At 36.3% G+C, this 25782-nt stretch overlaps 1 protein-coding gene across 7 annotated transcripts in view; it reads left to right on the forward strand.

Moving 5' to 3' along the window:
* The window catches only part of CCDC102B (coiled-coil domain containing 102B), a 162666-nt gene that overhangs the window by 54436 nt on the left and 82448 nt on the right, over positions 1-25782 (forward strand). Inside the window, exon 6 of one of the 7 annotated variants that reach the window (XM_072034805.1) lies at positions 12913-13978. The exons of the other annotated variants lie outside the window; for them this stretch is intronic. Within the exon in view, the coding sequence (XP_071890906.1) occupies positions 12913-12930 (18 nt within the window). The 3' untranslated portion in view covers positions 12931-13978. Of the gene's footprint in view, positions 1-12912; positions 13979-25782 lie in introns of those variants that run through there. 7 annotated transcript variants of the gene reach the window in all.

Raw genomic sequence — 25782 nt, forward strand, 5'->3', positions numbered from 1 at the left:
GTCATCTAAAACTAACCAACTAAATGACTCTTCCTTCCTTTCCCCTGCTACTCCCAGCCCTCTCCCCACCCCTTCCCTCCACTGGCAAAAGTCAAAGAAGTGTTTCTTATTGTCCAATTCTTAATAGATTTCCTCCTCAGTAGATAATTTTTTAGTAACATTAGGAAATTACAGTTCAAATTATGAACAATTTTATAAAACTATGTAATTTATATTTTAACCACCACAGTATCTGCTAGAGGAAAAAATATATGTTTAACTATGGTATTACCTCCTTCCATCTTTACTAAATTTTGTTGAGTTTCACAAGTGACTGGTGCAAATATAGAGCAGCTGCTTCATATTAGAAATAATATGATAATAGTCAGTATAGCAAAAATAAAAGGAAAGAGCACAACTGGAAGAAAATCTAAACGCCCTGTTTCTGCAGGGGCTTTAAATTTCCTTTAAAGCAAAACAGAACAAGAAAACAAACAAACAGCAAAACAAATCAAAAAAACAGGTAACATTTTACAATGTACACCAAAATAACTCAGAAAGACCTGATAAATATCCTTCTATTATGTATCGGGGAAAAAATATATCACTGCAATTTAATATTGGATTAGTTATTGCTATTAATCCTATTTTAATGCATTAAGAAATGCTCTTTGTAAGTTTTTTAATTTATTTATTATACACACACACACATATATAAATAGTAGAACTCAGGAAATAGACTGAGGAAAAGTCTACTGCTACAACTAGAACTTTCTCCATTTCCTAAATCCTTGTTTTATACCTGTGCTATGCTTCTCAGTGATTACATCTTTGAACAGGCTTTATCAATTTTGCCTGTTCATTTCTTGCTTTTTCTTCCACATTTTGTCCCAGACACCCTTCAGTACTACATTTTGCAACACATAAGGAGTTGTGACTGTCCACTGGTGTGGACTTTTTCTCTGGTCAATTTAATCATTAATCTTAGCTTTAATATTTCGGAATTAAAACATTCTCTGTCTTGCAAGTGCTTGGAGCATCTCTCCAGTGCTTTCTTACACTGTGAGAAAAGCCTGTGAGAAAAAAATGAGTTGTTTGAACCCCAATCCCTTTTTTTTTCAGTGTCTCTGTTCCAAATGGAAAAGCTAGTACAAAATGAGATGTTCACAAAGGAATTATTTTTAGGCTGTTTATAAACAGTTTGATGAATATGTTTATAAACTCTTTGATAAATACAATGATTAATGAAAAAAATGTTTACATCTATTGTCTTATTTGGATCATTTAAAAGTTTATTCATTTTTATTTGTTCCCACTGTTTACTTGAATGTAGAATATTTCTAACGAGATACAGCCTTGTTACTCTAAGCTCCATACAAACTTACTATAGAAAAGTATTTACAATTGCAATTGTAAAATAAAAATTTAACAAGTGATTGAGAATCATAAAAGGAATGAGATAAGGTGACACATGTTGCAGCTGCATAGATATACACGAACGTTTTGGTTCAAAGAAGTAATGGGGCCTTAAGACAGGTCTCCTAGTATCCCCTGTTGAATTGGTATTGGTGTATTGTTGGGTGTTTTTGTACATGCTTTACTTGATTTCTTCAGTAGCAGACTATGTGGGAAGTTTTGCTTCAGGTACTCACTGTAGTTGTTCCAAGCCCTAAGGGGGTGGGCAGGGCTGGACCAATGCCAGTTTTTGAGAAGGTCTGCAGCCTTCATGTGCAGCCCTCAGCACCTGCTGCTGCAGTCTGCTTACCAACTTTTGCTGTGCTAACTTAATAGTGTGAACACAGACAAATACAAAAGGGAATGGAAATTGCTACCTTAATGGTGGTCAGAGGTCTGAATCTGTCTAGCCCAGAATGTGATCTGCCAGAGGTGCTTCAAGGAGGCACCGCAGTACGCAGATGGAATTTTATGATTTGCCTAGAAGTATGAGTAGTAAAGGCTTGTAATAATTGCTGTGTGTTTTATTTCTGGCTTTGTGTCATAGATCTCTTTGACTGAGTTGTTAACACATTTTTAACTCTTCATCAGAAAAAAATACTCAAGAGAACATTATGGTTTAACTATTGTTAAACACTTTGATACTTCAGTTAGCACTGTTCATCCAATGGAGAATTATCTTTGTTTCAGTAAAAACCTGTGGGACTACTTATTGTGGTGGTTAAGCATTGGTGGCTGCACAATTTGTGCCCTTAGCAGATTTTTCAAAAGCAATGTGTTTTGTCAGAATTACCACTTGGGATACAGTTGCTTTATACAACTTTTCTTTCTAATCATATTTGTGGTGAAATGGTCATTTCCATCTCTTAGATTGAAACTGGGGGGAGAGATGGACAGAATGGAAAACAGAAATTCATTAATAAAGATATTAATGTTTGAATAATTATATTTCCTGTAAGGCTTAGTATTCTTTTCCTAATAAATCTTAGACTATTTTTTTCCTCTGTTACATATGTGTAACATAATGTTACACATTATACTTTATTTCAAAAATATCAGCTTTTTATTTTTAAAGTAACTTTTATAATTGTACAATCTCATTTTGAATGCTAGTAGCAAACTGGACCTACACCTCTACCAGGAGAATCAGAACTGTGTTTAAATTTATATTTCTTTATAGTTTTCTCTGTTAAGTTTCATCACTTAGTATTGTAGACCTTTCTGGGGTGCGTTTCAGTTGACCCTACTTCACTTTACTACTTTAAATATCCTAGTATTTTTGTTACTATTATCAAGCTTCCTAAATAATTTCACTTTTTTTTTTTTTTTCCCCCTGTGGCTCAAGTCCTTTGAGTGTCTACTAAGATGACATGGAAATTTGTCATTTATCTCTCTTTTTATGTGACTTCTTCCTTATTTTTTCCTTCATTCAATATCTAGGTATTCCAGCATGTAAAAGATTTCTTTTTTTTCCTGAGTCAGAAAACTATGCTATATTTCTCTTAATTTTTATTTTTTTTTCTCCCCTATTCTTGGACTAGAATGTGGTTTCAGACTATTCCTGAACATCTGTGATAAAAATAAAATTCTGAGTTCTTCCTTAATTCTTTTTTTTTTTATTATTATTTTTACACACACTCCTATTTTATTTATTTCAGAAATACGTCCTTTATGTTATTGGTGGTGTTAGAAGGTCTGGGATTTTTTTTTTTTTTTTTCTGACACATAATTAAGCTGTAACTTGGTAAAGGTGAAAGTATATATCAAATTGTGTTGATGGTCAAGTCAAGTTTTCAGTATTCTAAATTCGGCCTATCAAATCTGTCTGTTACAGCTTTAGTTATGTAGAAACTTTAGCCATGTTTGGAATCTCAGCTTAACGTCTAGTTTGTGTAATGTGGCTGCTTTGAAGCAGCAGATGTAAAGATTTGCTTGTTGACTAATTCATTTTGAAAGGGGGCTGGGGGGAAAGGAAAGGGCTGATTATGGAAATCAGTCTAACTTAGTCCTGGCGCTCTTTTTTAAAAAAAAATTTTTTCTTCCTTGGAAAAAGGTGTGATTTGTGAAATTTTTTACTAGAAATATCACAGAATCACAGAATTTCTAGGTTGGAAGAGACCTCAAGATCATCGAGTCCAACCTCTGACCTAACGCTAATAGTCCCCACTAAACCATATCCCTAATCTCTACATCTAAACGTCTTTTGAAGACTTCCAGGGATGGTGACTCCACCACCTCCCTGGGCAGTCCGTTCCAGTGCCTAACAACCCTTTCAGTAAAGAAGTTCTTCCTAACATCCAACCTAAAACTCCCCTGGCGCAACTTTAGCCCATTCCCCCTCGTCCTGTCACCAGGCACATGGGAGAACAGGCCAACCCCCACCTCTCTACAGCCTCCTTTAAGGTATCTGTAGAGAGCGATAAGGTCGCCCCTGAGCCTCCTCTTCTCCAGGCTGAACAAGCCCAGCTCCTTCAGCCGCTCCTCATAGGACTTGTTCTCCAAATATAATGCAGAAACAGACAGCACTAGATATCTAAAGTATCTTGTGCTTTGTCCTGCTGTGCTATGCTTTCCTCATTATTTTTAAGATAGCTGTCTTGGGTTATTATGTTCATTGAGTCTTCATCCCTGTAAGACTATTGTGTTATACACATTCTCTCATTCACTGATTAATTCCTTTTTTTTGTGTGTGTGTGCTTTTTTCAGATAGATGACATTGTTTAATTCCATATGTGTCATCATATTACCAAGGACATTTATTATCATATTACAAAATGTGTTGTATAAATGAGCAGAAACCATGCTGGAAGATTTCATGTCTTTAGTGCAGAAGAACATATTGTATTCAATACACTATTGTGAATATACTGTGTCTGAGCAAGGCCATAGAAATCTTTCCAAAAGTTTTCTAGAAAATATTATTATGTTTTCTCTCATAGTGTTTGCAAGAGGTCTGAAATTTACCAAGTGATTAACCCATGGAGACTATTATCTTCTTTTGCCAATGTCGTGTACGTATATTGTAGCTATAAGAATTTGGAATTTCAAGTTCTCTTATGTTGTAGTACTGCAATGTTGGTATCAGTGTCAAAGCACGTATGTTGACCTCTACCCAAATATGTCAGAGGTCCAACTGTTTCCTAAGGAAAGGAGAGACAGGAGCTGAGCACAGTACCAAGATTGGAAGAGGCAGAGACTTTCATCCTTTCACCAATCCCTCAGCACCTGAGGAAGGAAAGCAGAGTAAATTGGGTCGTGACAGACCAGGTCAGCTGAAAGTCCAAATCACTAGGCAAGTTCATTCTCCAGGAAGCCAGTCAGTGAGGTCTGAGACAATATTAATGGTTGATTTGGCCAAGCACAGGCATGGCTGTAAATATGACATGGCAGCTGGGACTAGAGTCCAGGCAAGTCCCTTGGGAGAGCCTCAGCGTAAAAGCTCCCAATGGAAGGAAGAGAAGTCTTTGCTTAGGGTTTCCAGCAGGGTGTTCTGGAAACACTTTTCTGGTCCTTTGCAAGCAATTGAGGAGCAGGCCCTCATCTATGCTCTCTGCCCTGAGCCCACGCAGACAAATGTTAGGAAGGGGATATTCCTCACTCAGTATCAAATGATTGTATCAGCAGTAGAGCATGGCTAAAAGACTGCAAAGCAATTTTAGAATAGAGAGAGGTTCAAGAGGTTCAGCCTGTTCTAATACAAAAAAGTAAAAAACAAAACAAAAAAAACTTTTGTCTTTATATTGATTAAATATGATCTATTTATAGTATTGTTTTGTGATAGTTGGTTATTATAATAAATTAATTGGTTGCCAACATTTATGTCCTACTGAAGGTCAACAGTGCAAATTGCTGACCTTCAAAGGGAAATGACTGTAGCAGACTCTCATATAGTTGAGTGGAAATACTTTTTGCCAAGTCTAATGGCCTAGAACTGATTAAGTTGAAATTGGTTACGGTACATTCACACTCTTGTGGTTTTACGATTACTAGGTGTAAAGGTGTCTGTAGTTCTGAATTATCTCAGACATTTACGTTTCATCATATATACAGAAGCCATATACCATGATTGAAGAAACTGCTTTTTCACAAGAAGTTATATTTCAGCTAAGTGTAAGTGAATGCTTTTGGCAGTTCTTCATCGCTGGCTCCAGTGGACTAAAATAGTATCAATTTACATGAAGGATATTGTTTATAAAATCTGGAAGAGCATGGTATTCATATCTACATAATCTGTCTTCTGGCTGCAGTGGATTAAGTGAAGAAACGTATTGATGCTTCTCTTTGTTTCAAACACTGATGGTTGTTTGAGGGTAAACTTTTCTTTCATTGGCCTGATTGGAGCTTTACAAGAAATGTAAAATATTTAAGAGATGGTAGTTTCTTCTGTGGTATGGAAAGATGTGTGGTGACTTTTTGTATTAGTACATGTCTGGGAAGTAGATTTGAGGCTCTCAGGGAGGTTGCAGAAGAGTCTGAGGCTCTGGACAGTAGTCCGAACCCAGGAAGCAACCCCAAGAAGAGAGTCAAGATTGGGTGAAGTACAAAACATAAGGATCAGGGCTGGATGGAGCACTGCATTGTAACCTGTGCCACAAAAAAAAGAGCAGAGAGTCCTGGTGATTGGGGACTCCTTGCTGAGGGGCACTGAGGCTCCTATCTGTCACCCAAATAACCTAGCCAGAGAAGTGTGCTGTCTTTCTGGGGCACGTGTCAGAGATGTTAGGAAGGCTCTGCCACGGCTCATTAAACCGGAGGACTACTATCCTCTCGTAGTCATTCAGGCTGGATCCTGGGAAGCTGCTATTAGAAAAATGAAGAAAGTCCTTATTAAAAAGGACTTTGCTTCCCCGGGGAGGTTGTTGAGGGGGTCGGGGGTGCAGGTAGTGTTCTCCTCTGTCCTCCCGCTGGGTGACTGGGATGCAGATAGAAGGAGCAGAACAGGACAGGTAAATGACTGGCTGAGGAGATGGTGTCTAGACCAGGGATTTGGGTATTTTGATCTTGGGCTGTCCTTTGAGAGGCCGGGTATGTGGGCTATGGACAGACACCAACTGAGCAAGTGGGGCGCGAGTTTGTTGGGGAGCAAGCTCTCTGGGCTGATTACCAGGGCTTTAAACTAGGTTTGATGGGGGAAGGGAGGGGAGCTAAAGGTGACAGAGAAGGGCTGGGGGAAGTCATCACTACTGTCACTGTTGAAGACAGGGAAAGACTTCTGAGCTCTCCCATAGGATTGTCTGAGAAGGTAGTGTTCCCAATCCCCCGGCCAGTATCTTCTTCTTGCATCCCCCCAGGGGTAACTGCACCTGCTGCTTCCCTAAAGTGCCTGTACACCAATGCACAGAGCATGGGAAATAAACAGGATGAGCTCGAGATCTGCGTTCGGTCACGGGGCCACAATCTCGTTGCGATCACTGAGATGTGGTGGGACAGATCTCATGACTGGAATGCTGTCATTGAGGGCTATATCCTTTTTAGGAAAGACAGGCTGGGGAAGCGAGGGCATGGGGTTGCCCTTTATGTAAGGGAGCAATTAGAGTATACCCAGCTCCAGCTGGGGGAGGGTGAATGACAAGTGGAGAGCTTGTGGGTAAGATTTAAGGGGTGGGCTGGTATGGGAGACACAGTGGTGGTCTACTACAGGTCTCCAGATAAAAAGGAGGAAGTTGATGAGGCCTTCTACGAGCAGCTGCTAGTAGCCTCACAATCACAAGCGCTGGTCCTTATGGGGGGCTTCAATTACCCAGACATCTGCTGGGTAAGCAACTCGGCCAGGCACGAGCAGTCCAAACGGTTCCTACAATGCATTGAGGACAATTTTCTGACACAGGTGGTGGAGAAGCCAACGAGGCGAGGGGTGCTCCTGGACCTCATTCTTACCAACAGGGATGGCCTTGTTAGGGTTGTGAAGGTCGGGGACAGCTTGGGATGCAGCAACCATGAGATGGTGGAGTTCCAGATGGACTAGGCAAAGGAAGTAAGGCTAAAAGCGGGAATGTTACCCTGGACTTTCGAAGAGCCAACTTCAACCTCTTCCTGGACCTGCTTGGGAGTATCTCATGGGATAGGTTGCTAGAAGGCAAGGGTGCATGTGAGAGCTGGGCTACATTTAAGCAGCACTTCTTCCATGCTCAGGATCGGTGCATCCCAAAGAATAGGAAATCGGGGAAGGGGGCTGGAAACCTGTGTGGATGAGCAAGGAGCTCATCGGTAAGATCAAAAGGAAGAGGATGGTCTATGAAATGTCGAAAAAGGGCCTGTCCTCTTGGGAGGAGTATAGATGTGTTGTCAGGGCCTGCAGGGACGTGATGAGAAAGGCTAAAGCCCACCTAGAGATGAGGCTTGCAAAAGAGATAAAGGATAATAAGAAGGGTTTTTTCAAGTATGTAAACAGCAAGAGGAAGACTAGGGACAATGTAGGTCCCTTGCTGAATGAGGGGGGTGTCCTGATCATGGGAGATGCAGAGAAGGCAGAGATACTGAATGTTTTCTTTGCTTCAAGGACACTCCCCTGGGACTCCTCACCCCTGGCAATAGGATAAAGGGTCTGGGAAATGGAGGGCTCCCCACTGGTGGATGTGGGAGTGGTTTGGGAGCATCTGAGTGGGCTCAATGCACACAAATCCATGGGTCCCAATAAGATGCATCCATGGGAGCTGGCAGATGTGATTGCCGAAATGCTCTCTATCATCTTTGAAAGGTCCCGGAGAACGGGTGAGGTGCCTGAAGACTGGAGGATATCCAATGTCACTCTGGCCTTCAAGAAGGGCAGGAAAGAGGATCTGGGAATCTACAGGCCAGTCTCACCTCTGTCCCTGGAAAGGTATTGGAGCAGCTTGTTCTGGATGCCATCTCCAAGCAATTGGAAGAGAAGAAGGTTATGAGGAGTAGTCAGCATGGATTCATCAAGGGGAAGTCGTGCTCGACCAACCTCGTTGCCTTCTATGATGGCATCACCAGCTGGGAAGATGATGGGGAGAGCGGTAGGTGTCATCTACCTTGACTTTAGCAAGGCTTTCGATACCGTCTCCCATGACATCCTACTAGCAAAGCTGAGAAAGTGTGGGATAGAGGAGTGGACAGTAAGGTGGGTGGAGAACTGGCTGACTGGCTGAGCTCAGAGGGTGGTGATCAGTGGTGCAGAGTCTGGCTGGAGGCCTGTGACCAGGGGTGCTCCCCGGGGGTCGGTGCTGGGTCCAGTTTTGTTCAACATCTTCATTGACAACCTTGATGTTAGAATAGTGTCTGCCCTTAGCAAGTACACCAACGACACAGAGCTGGGAGGAGTGGCTGACACAGCAGAAGGCTGTGCTGCCATTCAGCGAGACCTGGACTGGCTGGAGAGATGGGCAGGAAGAAACCAAATGAGGTTTAATAAGAGCAAGTGTAGAGTCCTGCACCTGGGAAGGAACAACCCGAAGTATCAGTACAGGCTGGGGGATGACCTGCTGGAGAGGACCTCTGAGGAGAAGGACCCGGGGGTCCTGGTGGACGACAGGTTGACCATGAGCCAGCACTGTGCCCTTGTGGCCAAGAGGGCTAATGGGATCCTGGCGTGCGGCCAGCAGATCAAGGGAGGTGATCCTCCCCCTCTACTCTGCCCTGGTCAGGCCTTACCTGGAGTACTGTGTCCAGTTCTGGGCTCCCCGGTACAAGAAAGACAGGGATCTCCTGGAAAGAGTCCAGCAGAGGGTCACAAAGATGATACGAGGCCTGGAGCATCTTCCTTATGAGGAAAGGCTGAGAGACCTGGGTCTGTTCTGCCTGGAGAACAGAAGACTGAGAAGGGATCTCTTCAATGTATATAAGTATCTGAGGGGTGGCGGACAGAAGGATGCAGCCAACCTCTTCTCAGTGGTTTGTGGGGATAAGACAAGGGGCAATGGCTACAAGTTAAAGCACAGGAAGTTCCACACTGACATGCAAAAAAACTTCTTCAAGGTGAGGGTGACAGAGCACTGGAACAGGCTGCCTAGGGAGGTTGTGGAGTCTCCTTTTCTGGAGATATTCAAGGCCCGTCTGGACGCCTACCTGGGCAGCCTGCTCTGAGGAACATGCTTTGGCACGGGGGTTGGACCTGATGATCTTTTGAGGTCCCTTGCAACCCCCTACAGTTCAGTTCAGTTCTGTGATTGTACATGTAAGTACTGATTGGGGTTGTATGGTTATCTTTGTGAATATATTTTCATATTTTTCATCTTAAAAAAGTTGGTATGTCAGTGTAAAAATATTTTTATGTATGATATTTTTTCTGTTTATAGTATGGAAGTTCTGATTGACAGATCCAAGAATAATGTTTATGATTTAGATCAGAATTGATATTTTGGGGTGATCAGATATGCATCTCATTGTTTAATGCCTTTTTAAGGAGCATACAGTTTCTTAAGATATGAAAGCACTGTTTTACTTTCTTGTCCATATAACCATATAATATGGGCATATTATTATAATATATTACATTACTTATATATATATATATATACATATATACACACACACATAAAAACAACTGTAGATGGATATTTAAGTGATAATGCTGTTTTGTTGTTGGGGTATATTTTTTTTGAAAAAATGAAGTCTGGAAAACATCAACTCCATAAGCCCAAAGTTTTTATGAAAATACACAATGAGAACATAAGGTCCTAGAATAAACTAAACTGAAATATGGAAAATCTAGGAAAACATTTTCTAGGGGGTAAAAAAAAAAAAAAAAAAAAAAAAGAAAAAAGGAAAAGCCTATTATCTAGGCTGGGATAGATCCTCTTAAGACTATTTAGTTGAAGCTCTTCCACATTTAATAAATCACTGTGGGGTTCATTGAAGTGTTCAATTCCTATTCAGACTGAATCATCTAACAGTCAAGCTGATATGAAGACCCTGTGTATCTTATTTTTGTTTATCTTTTGTTATATATCTTTTCATACAGAAAGAAATACAAACAACCTCCCACTCAAGTCCTTGGTTTTATTCTAACATAAACTAACAATTTTTTTTGTCTGTCAGTTTCATGGATAGGAAAGGTGTTGAGACTTACTTCCAACACTGCCAGCTTCCTCAGAGAAATAGTTTAATTTTTCATATTTGAAAACAACATTAACCTGAAAAGTAATAGATAATTTGTGAAAAGGAGCAGTTAGTGTCTGGAAATTAGAGTTATGAGTTTGATTTCCATTTTCTGTGATTACTTCATTCAGCTGTACCCTTTCTACCTATGCTGAACTTTTCAGGAAATAAGGGTTTACATTTCTGATGGACATTGTGTTATGACTTGAAGATCCATTTGTTGCCTTTAAAGATGTATTTTTAAATTCTGTCAGTAAAGAGTGAAAACTGGGTTGAGGTGTAACTTTGTAGTAGTGATGATGGACTTTTGGCTTCCACATTTATTTATGGCAAATAAAGACAAAGTGATTGTTAAGTCCAAAAGCTGTCCTGTTAAGGATATAGCTGGACTGTCACAAGTGCACAAGGTAGAATAGAGGCAATTGAGTTTTTGTTTCAACAGTACTTTGGACTATAAACTCAGTGTTAGAGCCCCACTCATCCAGGCTTTTTTGTTATTTCATGTTTCATGAAGACAGTTTAATTCTTTATTTCTGTTCTATTTTGATATTAATGTATATACAAATACAACAGTAGAACACCTCTAAATTTGTTTGTCCTAGCAAGATTTAGTTAATGGATTATTCTTTATTTTGAATAACTTTCCTGTTGGGGACAGTTACTAGTTACTAGTTATTCCAGTATGCAATACTGACAAGGTACCACAACTTTCACATCTCCTCTTGAATGGTTTCAAAACTTGTATCATATCCACATACCTGAATCTCTTGGTATGGCCTCTGAATGCACTCAAAACCCATAAATTATTTTGCTATCCTATCAACATATTCAAGGTGAAGAAAATAGGATCACTGCAAAGTGGGTTCAGACAACCAACTTCTTATCATAGGCACTGTACCCCCTCTTTTTGTTTGGAATTGCTCTGTATTTCAAAAAATGGTATGGATTCATATAAATACAAGTAACTATAAAAATGCTATTACGGTCAGTACTATTAGATTATCTATACAGATTTATTTCATTCTATACAGATTTATTTCAAAAGCATAGTATGTTGTTGAAAGAAAAAAACTCACACAATGGGTTCTGTACCAAGGGACATCCAAATAATCATATTCTTCAGTACTATACAGATTGTAAAAACAAGCTAAAATCTTCAGTGTTGATGGTGACGCCATCAATAGATCCACCAATAGGTCATTTATTTGAAATAAGGTACTGGTTATTTGAATACTTTAAAGCTCTGCTGAGATTCTCAATATTCTCCAAGAATGTGCTGATTCTCTCCTGTTCATGTGAACTGTAAGACAAGAGGAAACATAGTAAACTTGTCCATTTAAAATCACTCCAGTAGAACTTGAGTAGAGGGTTACTTTTGCGATGATATCATAGTAGAGGGTTACTTTTGCGATATCATAGTCTACACCTTTAACTCTTCCTTTCTCTCCTCTTGCTTCTTCCCTTCCACAAAATAAATAATAAAAAAATAAAGTCTCCACAAACAAAAACATAAAAAAACACTAGTAATCAAAGATCATATAATCAATAATGAGTTGTGACTCAACTTACAACTTGTCTTGATGTCAAAAAGCATGCACAGTCCTTTGCCTACACTGTAGAAGGCTTCATATTTAACTGGTTTTGGGAAAATTAGTTCTCTAGCTTATCCTCTTTGCAGCAATAGCTTTTTCTTTATGCCACGCAGCTCAATTGTTGTTGGTATTAGATTTTTAGTCCTGACTGGGTTTGCTTCCCTACTTCTCATTTTCAGTTTAATTCTTTCTTATTAGTGTAGATATATCTAATTCTCTATTCTGTGTGTTTCTTTCTATCCGTATGCTTATATAGAACTGTGGGCCATATACTACTTTTCTTTAAGCTGTATTCGAAAATAGTTCTATTTTTACAGGATGGGAGGTAATACAGTTTAGCATTTTACACATTGTTATAGGAAGAATCTCTCATTTTCATTACCTCAAAACAAACAAAAAAACAAAGATATTTAAAATTTTATAATGTTATAACACATGATAATCTACTCTTGGCTTGCGGACAGTATTTTCTTCTTCAGCTGTTAATTTTAAAACTTTAATATAGTGGAGCATACAACTTAAAAGTTTTAACTCACTGCCATCACTTAGTTGACAGCATCATTTGAGAAACAATTCTATAGTATGTTCCATTACTCTATAGTCATGGAATATATTTAAATACTTTTTAATATTAGTAATTTACAGGTGCCTTTTGTCAGAGTATCCTTCAAGAGTGTCAATTAAAAAAAAAAATAATTTTTCTAAGAGTATTGCAGAAATGTGCAAACATCCTAAGATAACAAATTTATATAGATATATTCAAAGTACCTCGTTACTTTTAACCTAAATATTTTTTTTTTACCTAGTAATTTTGTGAATGTTTCAGATAAAAAGTGAAATATGAGAATGATGCAGACATGACTGGAATGAGAAGAAGGACAGAGAAGTCACAATAAAGAGTTTCTTCATTTCAGCTATGAAGCTGACTATCACAACTTTTGCCACTTCATTAAGGATTTACCTCCAAATTAAACATATCAGTAAAAAGGAGATTACAGTTTGAATAGTTCCATTTCATTAAACTTTTAAACTTAATTCATCTTGATGTTCTTTTTCATGACCGGGGATTAATTTAGGTAATACGTGTTTTTTATTTTGTTCTGAGGTGTAAAATCTCTGAAGAGATTTTAAGAGTTCTAATTTGCTATAAATATCATGTGTGTCTGGACAAATGCAGTAGCTGTAATTATTAAGAATTCTTTTTTACTTCATCCATGCTTTATTCAGTAAAAATAAAGTGTGTTATTTTGATGCATCAAAGATAAAAACCATACAACAAAAAGTGATGAGCTAATGTACATTTACTACAATGTAACTCTCCTGTAGACATTTAAAGTTGCGTATAATACAGCTATTGGTTCCTACTAGATAATGGATGGTAACTGATTTTTTATAATGCAGTTTATTGAAGCATATTAAACCTATGTGATGTGAAAATATTTGTCATAATGTTGTGGAAACTCTTATGACAGAGGAGAAAGCAATTTGTCCATGTTTATCTATGAGAAAAGACCAGCATTACAGGCTCATACAGCTGTCATTTTTTCTAATTTATGTTTGTGGTTGCACATGGCTGCTTCTTTGTCCTAAAAATGTGTTTTCACATTGCTTATTTCCTAGTTAATATATCTGTAGTCCTATATGTCTATGGAATCACTTCTTTTGTATATTCATAAGTACCATAGAGAACAAAATTTACCTAAATTAAATGTTAATCCCCACTCATGAAAAATAACATCAAGATGAATGAAATTTAAAAGTTTTTAATAAAACAGAATGATTTGTGTATATACTCTTGTCTCTATTTTGTGGGAATATATATAAAGTACAAGGATACTGGACTGATACTGGATTTATACAGAGAAAACAAGTTTGACTTATTTTAGGCTCTCTGCTTTGCTCCAAGAATGGGAAAATGGAATTATGCTCTAAAATCATTAGATGCCTATATATAAAATATATAATATATGTAACATATATATATGATAATAAAATAATAATCTATATGCCTGCTTGGCTTGGAAACATATTCTAAACTACAACTGGGCTGTTTTAAGAGAATGAAATAATTGTTAGCTAGTATGTTGGAAGTGTACATCATATCTCTTTTATTTATTTATTTATTTATTTATTTATTATTTTACATTACTGTTAGGATTATTGCTAGACAGAAGATAAATAAATAGCTTTTTCTGATCAAGGGTTAAACGTGGGATGTACAGAATGATGAGATTTTGTTTAACCTCAAATATTTGATATGAATGACAAAGACAACATGTTTAGAGGTCTATACGTTATATATATGTGAATACATAATATACATTATATACTCAGAGGGCTATACATCATAGCCCTCTTACATACTTTATAAGTAGCATACAACCTTATATCTTAATATGAAAAAAACATGCTTCATAGGCACTGGGAAACACAGGAAGATTGTGAATCACCCAGATTGCGGCAAGTTCCAAAACTCAGTTACATTGATGTGAATTCACTTTCTTAAAGCTCTGAGCAGTTAAACAGCATAATAGTAGAAACATTGATCAAAAATCCTTATTTTGGCAGGTTTTGTTTATGAACTTTGAAGTAAATAGATCTAAATAATTTGTAACTCTGTAATTTGTTATTTTGTACAGAGTGTGTTTCTTTTAACAGAAGAATTATTATAAAATGTGATAGCTAGTTTATGAAGAAAAAAAAAAAAAGTCCTCTGTGGCTAAAACACTAACCCGTGTTTTAGACTGGTGTAGCTAGGCAGATAAAGTCTAACCTGGGTGTGAATGGAGTTTGGAGTATTTCGTATCTGTCCGTGAATTGTGGACAAAATGATACGGCTCTGTGTTTTTCTTATTCATCAACAGTGCTATTGGACTAAGAAATTTCTGTTGCAGCAGTAGTTAGTGTTTGATCAGTTTGGCCCTAGAGAAATAAGAGCTATGTTTCATAAAATCAGCCAAATTGATATTTAGAAATGTCACCAAAGACATGATGGCATTTTATTATGTATCCCAAGGTAAATATAACCTTTTACTCAGAATTTCTGTTGTAGAAAATATGTGGTCATACAGCCTGTTTCTTATTTGGAGGCTTTATTTTTTTAATTATTATTATGTTAAATAAATCACTGTATTTGGAAGCAGATTTACCTTTGTAGAAGCTTTTTTATGCTGTGAATTATTACTCATTATGCTAGATAATAACACATAATTTGAAATATTTGAATATAAATATGCTGTAAACAGTCTGCAGAGAAAGAAAAACTGATTTATCAGTATTAGTTTCACTGTGGTTTATGTTCAGGTGTATGTGTTATGATTGTCCTTCATTTCAAATATAACATTGTTCCCTACTGAAAACATAAGTAACATAAAAAAATGTATACATGTATGTTCTTTTTCTAAAATACATGTGATCTTTCAGCACGTGTATTATGCGAGACTTTGGTAATGCACAATTGTTGTTAGTGTTTTTGTTTTGGGGTAGACTATAGAATACAGCTCCATTTTTATGAATGTAGTTTTTATCCAGCCACTGTGCCTTCTCAATACATTTGAAGGAATATAGAGTAGCCTGCGTGGTCTAAAATAGACAAATTGTTGATGCTGAGGGTCAAACGTTATCCAGTGTCCTACATAACTGTGAAAATCTGTTTTACGTAAATGAAATACATGGTTTATTATTTATTCATATTTTGAGGGTTGTTTGTTATTTTTTGTTTCCATTTTTACATCTATTATGATCTTAATTGAATTAGCTTAGTAACATACTTATGGACCAGTGCTTACCCTAACATTGGTGTCAGTCACTTATCCAAAGTTTAAACATATTTAAGTCTTTTTCGTCTCAAGAACATTGATTTCCACTATTTACATATGTGAAGGAAACTCATAGAGAAAATTTTAAATTTTAATTTCATTGTGAGAATGTTAAAACAGAAGAGAATAAATACAACTAAATATAAGTATTCAAGATATTAATTCCTTTTTCTTTTGTGTGACTCCAGCATGGAAATATCTGAGCCTTGTTTTCAATTGTTTTCCATGAAAATTAATAGTTTCCTAACTATATGTTTAGAAACATAACGTTCATCTTCTGATGTATATATCATCATAATACATGTATTATTTATTTTTTATGTATCGTTTATTTTTATTATAATTATTTGTAATTTTAGGCAGACACTTAATACGTATCTGTCCCATATCCTGTAAACCACAGACTCATAAATATATATATATATATATAAATGTAGCAATAATTACAAGAAACAAACAAACAAAAAGAGATTGGTGTCAATAGCGTGGTAGAAAAAGTTTGTGTAGAGGTAGAATGTTTGATCAAAGAATTCCCACTGAAGAGGGGAAAAATGGATTTTGTTAGGCTGGGAGAAGAGGAATATTTGATGTGAGAAAAATGCATGGGAAAGGGCAGAAAAGCATACATACTAACCAGAAGCTTTAAGAAATGGTGCTGTCTTCCTATATGTAGTCTTCGGAAACAGAGAACAATGCTATAAGACTTCCATCTTTAAACTTTTTTACTTTTTTCAGTGTATTGTGTCCTCCTATTTTTTTTCTCTAACCTTCTGCCAAAATGGGCATAATTTTGTTGATGACATAAGGAAAATTTTGCAGGAAAATTATTCTACTTTAGAATAGTCTTTGGACAAATTGTTTCAGAGGGCTGACAGAAGTGCTTTGCTGGTATCATAACACATACATTAGAGTTACCTTCCAGGGTGATCTGAAGGAAGAATAATACTTCATACGTTCTTTTTCAAGTTCTGAAATAGCATAGTAGTATACTACCCTGCAAGAGGGCTTTACATGTGCTCTGAAGATTGATTATTGTGAATTCTTTCCACCACAGTGTATGAACTAAATGGCTTTTAAGAAAATATCAACATTAGGCAGTATTCAATTTTTTGATCCTTTGAGCTAAAGTAGAATCTCTATGTGGTTACACAGGGATCACAAAAATAAATAGATAGATTACCAAACCAACCAACCCCCAGCTTCCCCGTCCCCCAAAACAAAACAAAACAAAACAATCAAACAAAAAACAAGGAACCATGCTGCCAAGGTTATTACAGTGCTGTGGGGTGGGCAGCTTTCAATTTACAAATATAGTAAAATACCACTATGGATCAGTAAGACAGGAAAGATCAATTAGAAAGTATGAATAAAGTAATGCATTGTGCTATTATAACATGCTATTGTGTCTTTAAGGCAACTATGATATTTTCTAGACAAGTTAGTAAGATAGGTTGTTTTTAACTTTCACATTTTTTATTTGCAGCAGCTATGTGAAATTTCTGAAAGAAATTGGACTAGGATGTGTTAAATATACAGGATTAACATATAAAATAGGATTATACTAATAGAATAATTTTAATTGTATAATTGTAAGTTACAGTGGCAGAACTAATGTTTTTGCCAATATGATAACATCCACCTAAAGATGTATAGGTAGGTGTACAGCTGCAGGGAGTTGTATTAAAGAAACAAACAAAAAAACTTATCATTGTTTTGGGCTTAGATGCTCATCAGTTCAGGGAGTTTTGTATGTATCTCTGCCCTCTTGACTGGAAATTTTATTCAATGGAATTCAAAGGTTTTTTTTTTTTTTTTTTTTTTTTTTTTACAGATGTTAGGGAATTGTCTTGTACAAAGTACAAGCCTTGAATGGATTACAAACTTTCATAATTGAAATCTGGGGATGAAATCTTACACAGCATGTCCACTGTGCACTGTGTAAATCAGCTTAATAAGTTCTCTCCAGTGATGCTGTGATTTCAGGTAATGCAGATGTTCCATTGCAGATGGTCTGCAGATGCATCAATGGTCTAACCACACACAGCAAACTTGGCACAAGCAAAATGTGTTGGTTTTCCTGAATGTGCTCATACCATCTGTGTACCTCATACTCAATAGATCTGACTTAGAAATATTGACTCACTGTACTCATGTGCTAAATAGGACACGTGAACATGTTGATGAACACTAGAGCAGTATGACTACTCAAGAGCAACAACTAAGGTAAACAGTGACAAAAATGTTTCTTGAGTAGCTTTCCTAAATATTCAAGGTCTGAGTGTGATGCAATAGATTATTTGAATTATTTCTCTGCATGATTCTGTTATCTTAAATATGTTCAGATCTTAGTTAATGGCACCAAGTCATGCTTCAAGGAACAGAGCCTCAGAAACAAGCAAAGCATAGCTGATTTCATGAGATGCACATGAAGTACTATAGTGATGTGCTGCATGGATGCTTGCATAGATGCTTGGTACAGCATTTTTGCATCTTTTTTTTTTTTTTCTCTCTCTCTTCCCCACCCTCCCGCCCCCCCAGGTCTACATTGAGTTTCTGACTGTTATATTCCTTCATGTTCTGTGAAGTCTTGCTTCCTGATACTATGGTTAGAACCTAAAAATTATCTCAGTAATCCTATTGTAGTTTATGTAACCTATGAAAGATTCTTCCAGATTACATCACACAGAACCATGTGTCTGTGTGATTTAAGGATGGCTGAATAGTAGCGTGTGTGTTTCTATTGTTCCACTGCAGTATATTACAGAGGTAAAATGCCTATTTTATTGGTCCAAACTATGGTGTTATACTACTTGTTGGAGGTACTAAATACTTCATATTGGTAGACCTCAAGACTGTTGTTTTGTTGTTGTTGATTTTTTTTTTTCTTTTTTTCAGTGAAGGGAGAAGCATAGTTAGATTCCACTTGAATATCAGTAAAAACAAATGTTTTGTTTGTTTGTTTGTTTGTTTTTATTGCTAAGTTTGGTATTTTGAAAGTTTAACAAATCAGTTTTAGAGTGGTAAAGATGAAATTTGCAATACAAGTTAAAATGAGCTGCTTGCCTAGCTCTTACTTGGCTTCTTTTCCTATATAGTAATTCTCCTGGGGTAAAATTTGTCTTTGAACGTAGTCACTTGAGCATACCTGAAGATTCACTTTTTCAAGATAATTCCTTCATTGTTTTCTATAGCTCGAACTTTCTGTTATGTCAGCATTTAACTTATTTCTTAAAACAGTTTCTTCTGTTGACAGGATTAAAGAGTAACAACAACAACAACAACAACAACAAAAAAGCTAATTACTGTTCTCTTACAGTATTTTAGATTGTTCTTTACAGTCTTTGCTTGTGTACCATAAATAGAAACATATATAAAATACCAGTAATTAGAGCACAGCTCTGTGTATTGTGTATTTTCAGATTGTGTACTGACAACATTCAGACTATACAAAGTTTTTTAATTTTTTTCTTAACAATTGAGCTGTGGATAGATTTTAAATCCCAATTCTTTATATTCTTTGAGGGATATGCAGTTGTCATTCAATGCATTTTTTCTATGATTATGCAAAGTTCTCCTTCACATCTCAAAATAAAAACAAAGCAGTAAAGCAGAAAATATCTGACCTGGTCTACCATGTTTGTCAGTTTGTCAAATTATTAGCTTAATAAACAGAATATTCACCCATAGGAAGAAAAAAAAATGTTTTGTTTCCTCTTGTGCATCATAAATGGACTTTCTTGTTAAAACTAATCAGGACATTCATTTTCAAACTTAATTTGTTTCTTGATTCAGAGCAATAAATGTCATGTAGGCATTTTTCTATCTTCTCTGTTTTTGTTATGTTTGTTTGTTTGTTTTTCTTCTATTTAGAGAGAGAGGAGAAGCAGAGGAAATAGTGTTACTGATGGTTATCTTTATTATTAGTAGTAATTATTTATTTATTTTAATTCTGTCAGTAAGCAGTATGTTTCTAGACAGCATTAATACACTTCTATTCTGAAGAATACCTGTCCTGTTAGAGGAAAAGAAATCCAAGAAGAAAAATAAGTAGTCTCTCCAGAATATTGATCTCGTTTGTTTGTTTTACTGTGATAGTACCACAGACATTAGAGATGAAATCATGAATTAAATACTTTCTTTTATCACATTCCTCCATGAAAAATAATGGTCATTCTCTTCATGATTTGGACTTCACTACTTTGCTATCAGCAAATTATTCATCATTGGTCAGGTTTTGAGCACCTTGAATGTCTCTAATTTATTTCTCTTTCTGATTGATGAATGTTGCAGTATGGTAGTTGTATCAGAACAAGACAAAGAAAGAAAAGAGACAATAGAGGATTTCACAAGGAGATCTTGAACTTAGGAGGTTCATATGCTGCTGGCACTAATTGAGAAAATTCATCCACTTTCAAATTATGTTGTAATACCTCTAGTTGATGCTGCACATCTAGAGGTTTAGCATGCAAAACTGCTGATGATATTTTAGTTGTAGCCAGAAGAGCATCTTAGCATGAAACCCTTTGCATATTTTTATATATGGTATTTATAAACTTTACTGTACTTTAAACATTGCATTTAAAATATGATATAAAAACCATTTTAAAACAAATAATGTTCTCAGCTTCACTGCAGAAATTTCAGGCCTTATTTAGATATTCCCAGGAGGCAAGAATTTCATGACAGCATAAGTTAGTTTAAAGGCATCTCACTCCCTTTTTCTTAAAGGTAATCACTTCTTTATAATATATATATATAATATTAATAATCACTTCTTTAAAATCATACTTTCTATCTCCTGTATATTACAGAACATAAAGGACAGTTTTATCTTGAAGGAATAAATCTAATTGTCTCTGATGGAGGAATAGGGTGCAGGGAGATGATCAGAGTTATTTCACTTCTGAAGGGCTTTATTTACTTGAAAATTCTGGTTTACATTTAACCGTTTATATACGCCACACTACGTGCAATCTAAAAAAAAAACGCTTAAAGATTGAAATTTTAGGAGCCAAATGAGAATGCACCTTATGTACAGAGCCAAGAATTTATCATTAGTGTAAGTCAGTTCTTAACATTCTAATCCAAATGTGATGTTGATAGCTTAATTAAAACACTAACATTTACAGGCCAAAATATCTAGGAAATAAAGAAAAGTTTCAGCAGTACAGATAAATTTGTACCAAAAATTTTAACTCTTTTTCTGTTTTTTTTTGTTTGTTTGTTTGTTTGTTTGTTTTTTTTGTTCGTTTTTGTTTTGTTTATTGGTTTTTTGTTTGTTTGTTTGTTTTAATCTTTCCATTGTGGTTCTGGTACCTATATATGATTAGTAGTAGTGGAGGGTTGGTTTAAGGGGGAGCATGTACTGAATTTTTTACGTGGAGGAGTATATGATTGGTAGTGAGGGTTTATCTTTTTATTTTTCAGACATCATCATATTATTTGCTTTTTTTTATCACTGGTAGCTAGTTAAGGTGTCTCTGCCTTCCCTCATTTGCTTTTAAGTTAGAGTCTGACAGCCTCCAAATCCACTTAAAGGGATAGTATTTTTTAGTCTTTAGCTTTGTAGATTTGTTAGACCAACAAGCGTATTCATAGGTAATAGTCAGTTGATTGCTACCAAGTGACTATCAGTATATAACAAAACTGTATCAAGCTTTATTCAAAACAAGAACTGAGATACTGTACTGTCAAGTTAATAAAACTTCTGTGGCCTGGTACTAGTAATGGCAAATCATTACATGTGATGACATCACCACTATCACCACTGAACTCCTGTCAGTAGAAAACCTTAGTCAATGTTTTCAATGCATCATCTTCGAATTAACAATCAAATGAATTCTACCTGTTCAGATTTACAGATCTGGATCACTGTACTTCCATAAACATCTGTACTTCAGATTTGCTTTTTAAGTACACATGAGTATGATTACATATGTATTTCTGTTATTTCTCACTGTTCTGTGACAATTCTGCGACAATTGCTGACAACAGACCTGGAGACTTCTTAACCTAATCATAGTGGTTAGTTCTGTGATTTTTAACAGGAAAAATGACGCATAATTTTACAATGCTTGCGTGAGTAAACTTGATGGCAGTGTAGTACTGTTGTCACAGTATACTTTGTACTTGGATAGCAGAATTTCTTATTTTTCATTTTACGTCTGTGAAGTTCTGTCATTGTTAAGCAAAAGTCAGATGATTTAAACTTGAATTCAGTTCCCCTGAGAACATATTTGCTAAAATAAAATTAATATAGGCAAGTGTTTTTGATCCAGCCATACACTTTTAATCTGAGAATTCTCTGTGGCATATGTGAGTTTAAATATGTTTAGATGTATGTGAATAAGGTCTCTGAGCAGAGAGTTCATTTTAGTCAAAGTTGGTAGCATTAATATTTTATTTTCCTTTTTCCAAATTTCACAGAATCACAGAATTTCTAGGTTGGAAGAGACCTCAAGATCATCGAGTCCAACCTCTGACCTAACACTAACAGTCCCCACTAAACCATATCCCTAAGCTCTACATCTAAACGTCTTTTGAAGACTTCCAGGGATGGTGACTCCACCACTTCCCTGGGCAGCCTGTTCCAATGTCTAACAACCCTTTTGGTAAAGAAGTTCTTCCTAACATCCAACCTAAAACTCCCCTGGTGCAACTTTAGCCCATTCCCCCTCGTCCTGTCACCAGGCACATGGGAGAACAGGCCAACCCCCACCTCGCTACAGCCTCCTTTAAGGTATCTGTAGAGAGCGATACGGTCGCCCTGAGCCTCCTTTTCTCCAGGCTGAACAAGCCCAGCTCCCTCAGCCGCTCCTCGTAGGACTTGTTCTCCAGGCCCCTCACCAGCTTTGTCGCCCTTCTCTGGACCTGCTCAAGCACCTCGATGTCCTTCTTGTAGCGAGGGGCCCAAAACTGAACACAGTACTCGAGGTGCGGCCTCACCAGAGCCAAGTACAGGGGGACGATCACCTCCCTAGCCCTGCTGGTCACACTGTTTCTGATACAAGCCAGGATGCCGTTGGCCTTCTTGGCCACCTGAGCACACTGCTGACTCATATTCAGCCGACTGTCCACCATCACTCCCAGGTCCTTCTCTGCCTGGCAGCTCTCCAACCACTCATCTCCCAGCCTGTAGCTCTGCTTGGGGTTATTGCGCCCCAGGTGCAGGACTCGGCACTTGGCCTTGTTGAACTTCATGCAGTTGACCTCAGCCCATCAGTGCAGCCTATCCAGATCCTCCTGCAGAGAATTTAACAATATACAATCACTTTTGTTAGTCTTTTTTTGACACAGCTGCTATTGACGTTGAAACTGCCTCTGGGAGTTGAAAGAAATCATTACTGGAGGTAATTAATTATAGTTTGAAGAAAAGTTTCAGTGCCTTTAGAGCAGTAAACTGTATGATAATATGAGGTTCTTATTTACAATGTCAGCCAAATTGACAATAGATAAGTATATAAGATCTTGATGTATACTGATGCACATAAATTACATCAATAAATTTACTTGCGGTCCCGTGTTGTGTCGTTCCCCCCCACCCCCCCCTTTTTAACAGTACTCTAAAATTTATCATCTTTTTCCTTTCTCCTGAGCAAGTATGAAAGCAACAATCATCCTCAACAAGAGTCATTAAGTGGGAAGTCACAATAGTATTTGCTGTAAATATCTACATGGCATCAACTTTGCATAATAGAACTGCACTATTTTTTACTGCATATACAATATTTTAACTGAAACAAAAAGAAGAGTATTGCACTTTTGAAGTGTAATGCCCTCTATAGCAATCACATCAAATGGTGTACAGTTTTACAGTTTCGGCAGAATTACATTTTGAAAGGTCAAGTTAACGTAGCACCATCGGTGCTAGTTTTAAAAAGTTTCATCTCATTGAAAAACAGAAGAGCACAGTGTTTTTTTTCTTTCTGTGTATTAGTTTTCTTGGGTAGAAGTAGTCATGCTTACAGGGCTGAGACTTACCTATGTGTTTTGTGTTAGCTGTTTTAAAAGGATCTTCTGGTCTTTGGTTTCTGGATTGTTTCTCAGAGGTACCAAGACTTTTTCATTTATCTTGGTACAAGAGTTTAAATACAGTTCTGGAATTCTGAGGTCTTGTATCCTCTAAACAAAGGTGGACTTTGGAAGCCATTACAACTGTCTTCATACAGCTTTACAGAATTACCTCATCATCACAGGTAAGGGTACACAGAATATTCATGAAACAAAATACTAAAACTCGGTATAAAATATAATAAGTTTAATAAGGTAATTGTATGTCTTATACTTTGGAAACTTTCATTCTCAAAGTTTCATTTATTATTTATTCAATACAGCAAACCCTATTTTTCTGTGTGTTTATCCAGTTGATTAAAATTATTGAGGCTGCAAATACTTGAAAACACTTTCTCTGCATTTAGTGTCAGAATGCCATTATGTTGAATTTGATTACATGTCCAATGAATTCTATTTGCATTCAACAATAAGAATCAATAGCTTGTTTGATGAGAACTTCTCATAGACTTGTTTACAAGTTCATAAATTTTCAAGTGGGTGACAAAGAGTGTGGATAATTTATACTCTGTAAATGGTCTATAAAGTGCTGTAGTCCTTTCCCATACTGTTTAAAAATGCAGTTTCTGATGTTTTGTCCATATTTTGAAGTAGTTGCAAATACTTTGCATGTTAAGAATTCCTTTGAAAAACACACAAAAAATGTTAAAATGGAAGTAGAGAACATAGGTCAACCAAGAAAAATAGAGAAGAGATTATTTCTTTTGTTCATGAAAGATTATGAAGTCATGTTGACTTCATAATCTTGGAGCCTCATGAGTTCAGATCTGTGAAGTATGAGGAGAACCCTTTTCCAAGTTATGTGATAGTACATGTCCTCTATCTCCTAGGCACAATGATTTTATGGAGGAAATTACTCTTTAAAGGTGATGCATGTTGAATGTCATTCCTTGGCAGTCATTAATGAGGTGATCACTCAGAAAAGAAATGCCGGATTAAGATTTAACAATATTTAAATTCTGCTTGCATTTCTTTCTGTAAAGCTAATGAATGGCCTAAAGGATCAACAGACACTGTTTGCTCTATCTCAAGCACATCATTCATTCAGCACAACTTCATCTTTCATTATGACTCAAATTCTGGTGGTTGAATATATTTATCTCATAAAATCAACTGCAAACTTAAATGAACTCTTTCCAAAATATGTATATGAATGCAGAGGGCCTAAGGGATATTATCAGAAGATAAAATATTTAATTTATGTTCAGAAATTGATCTTAAGCAGTAAAAATAGCCATTAGATAATCAGTGTTAAATAATTACAAATTTTCCTATATCTATATGAAACCTGAATAAGAACATAAAACAAGATCCACACCGATAAAGAGTATCTTTGAGATTATATTTAGTCCTCTGTGCTTAAGGGGAGCTAATTTTGATTTACAATATCTGGCAACTGAGGCTGAGAAATCATTCAAAGTTAAGAAATTGTAAATCAGAGATGTCTATGAATGCAACAGGAATAAAAGAAAGAAAGAAACAAACAAACAACAACAACAAAGATTTGTGACTTACTTTACTGATGTTTTACTTTTATACAATAAGCAACTTCAATAAACTCAGCTGGTCTCTATAAGGTAGTGATTTTTAAAGTATTAAACTTCTGATAGTGTAATTTCAGATACTGCTATATTCCCTTTCATGATGTGGAAATTTTTTGATCTGTGTTTTTGTTGATTTGTTTGTTTGTTTTTCTCCCAAGGTGTGAAAAATAGGGTAAAAGATCAGAGGATATTTTGCTATGGGTAACTGCCATCTGTATCTGTATGTTCTTTTAGGTAAGGAAGAAATCAGGAAAATAATAATTT

Source organism: Anas platyrhynchos, chromosome 2, assembly GCF_047663525.1.
Source record: "Anas platyrhynchos isolate ZD024472 breed Pekin duck chromosome 2, IASCAAS_PekinDuck_T2T, whole genome shotgun sequence".
In the NCBI taxonomy this organism is placed as follows: domain Eukaryota; kingdom Metazoa; phylum Chordata; class Aves; order Anseriformes; family Anatidae; genus Anas; species Anas platyrhynchos.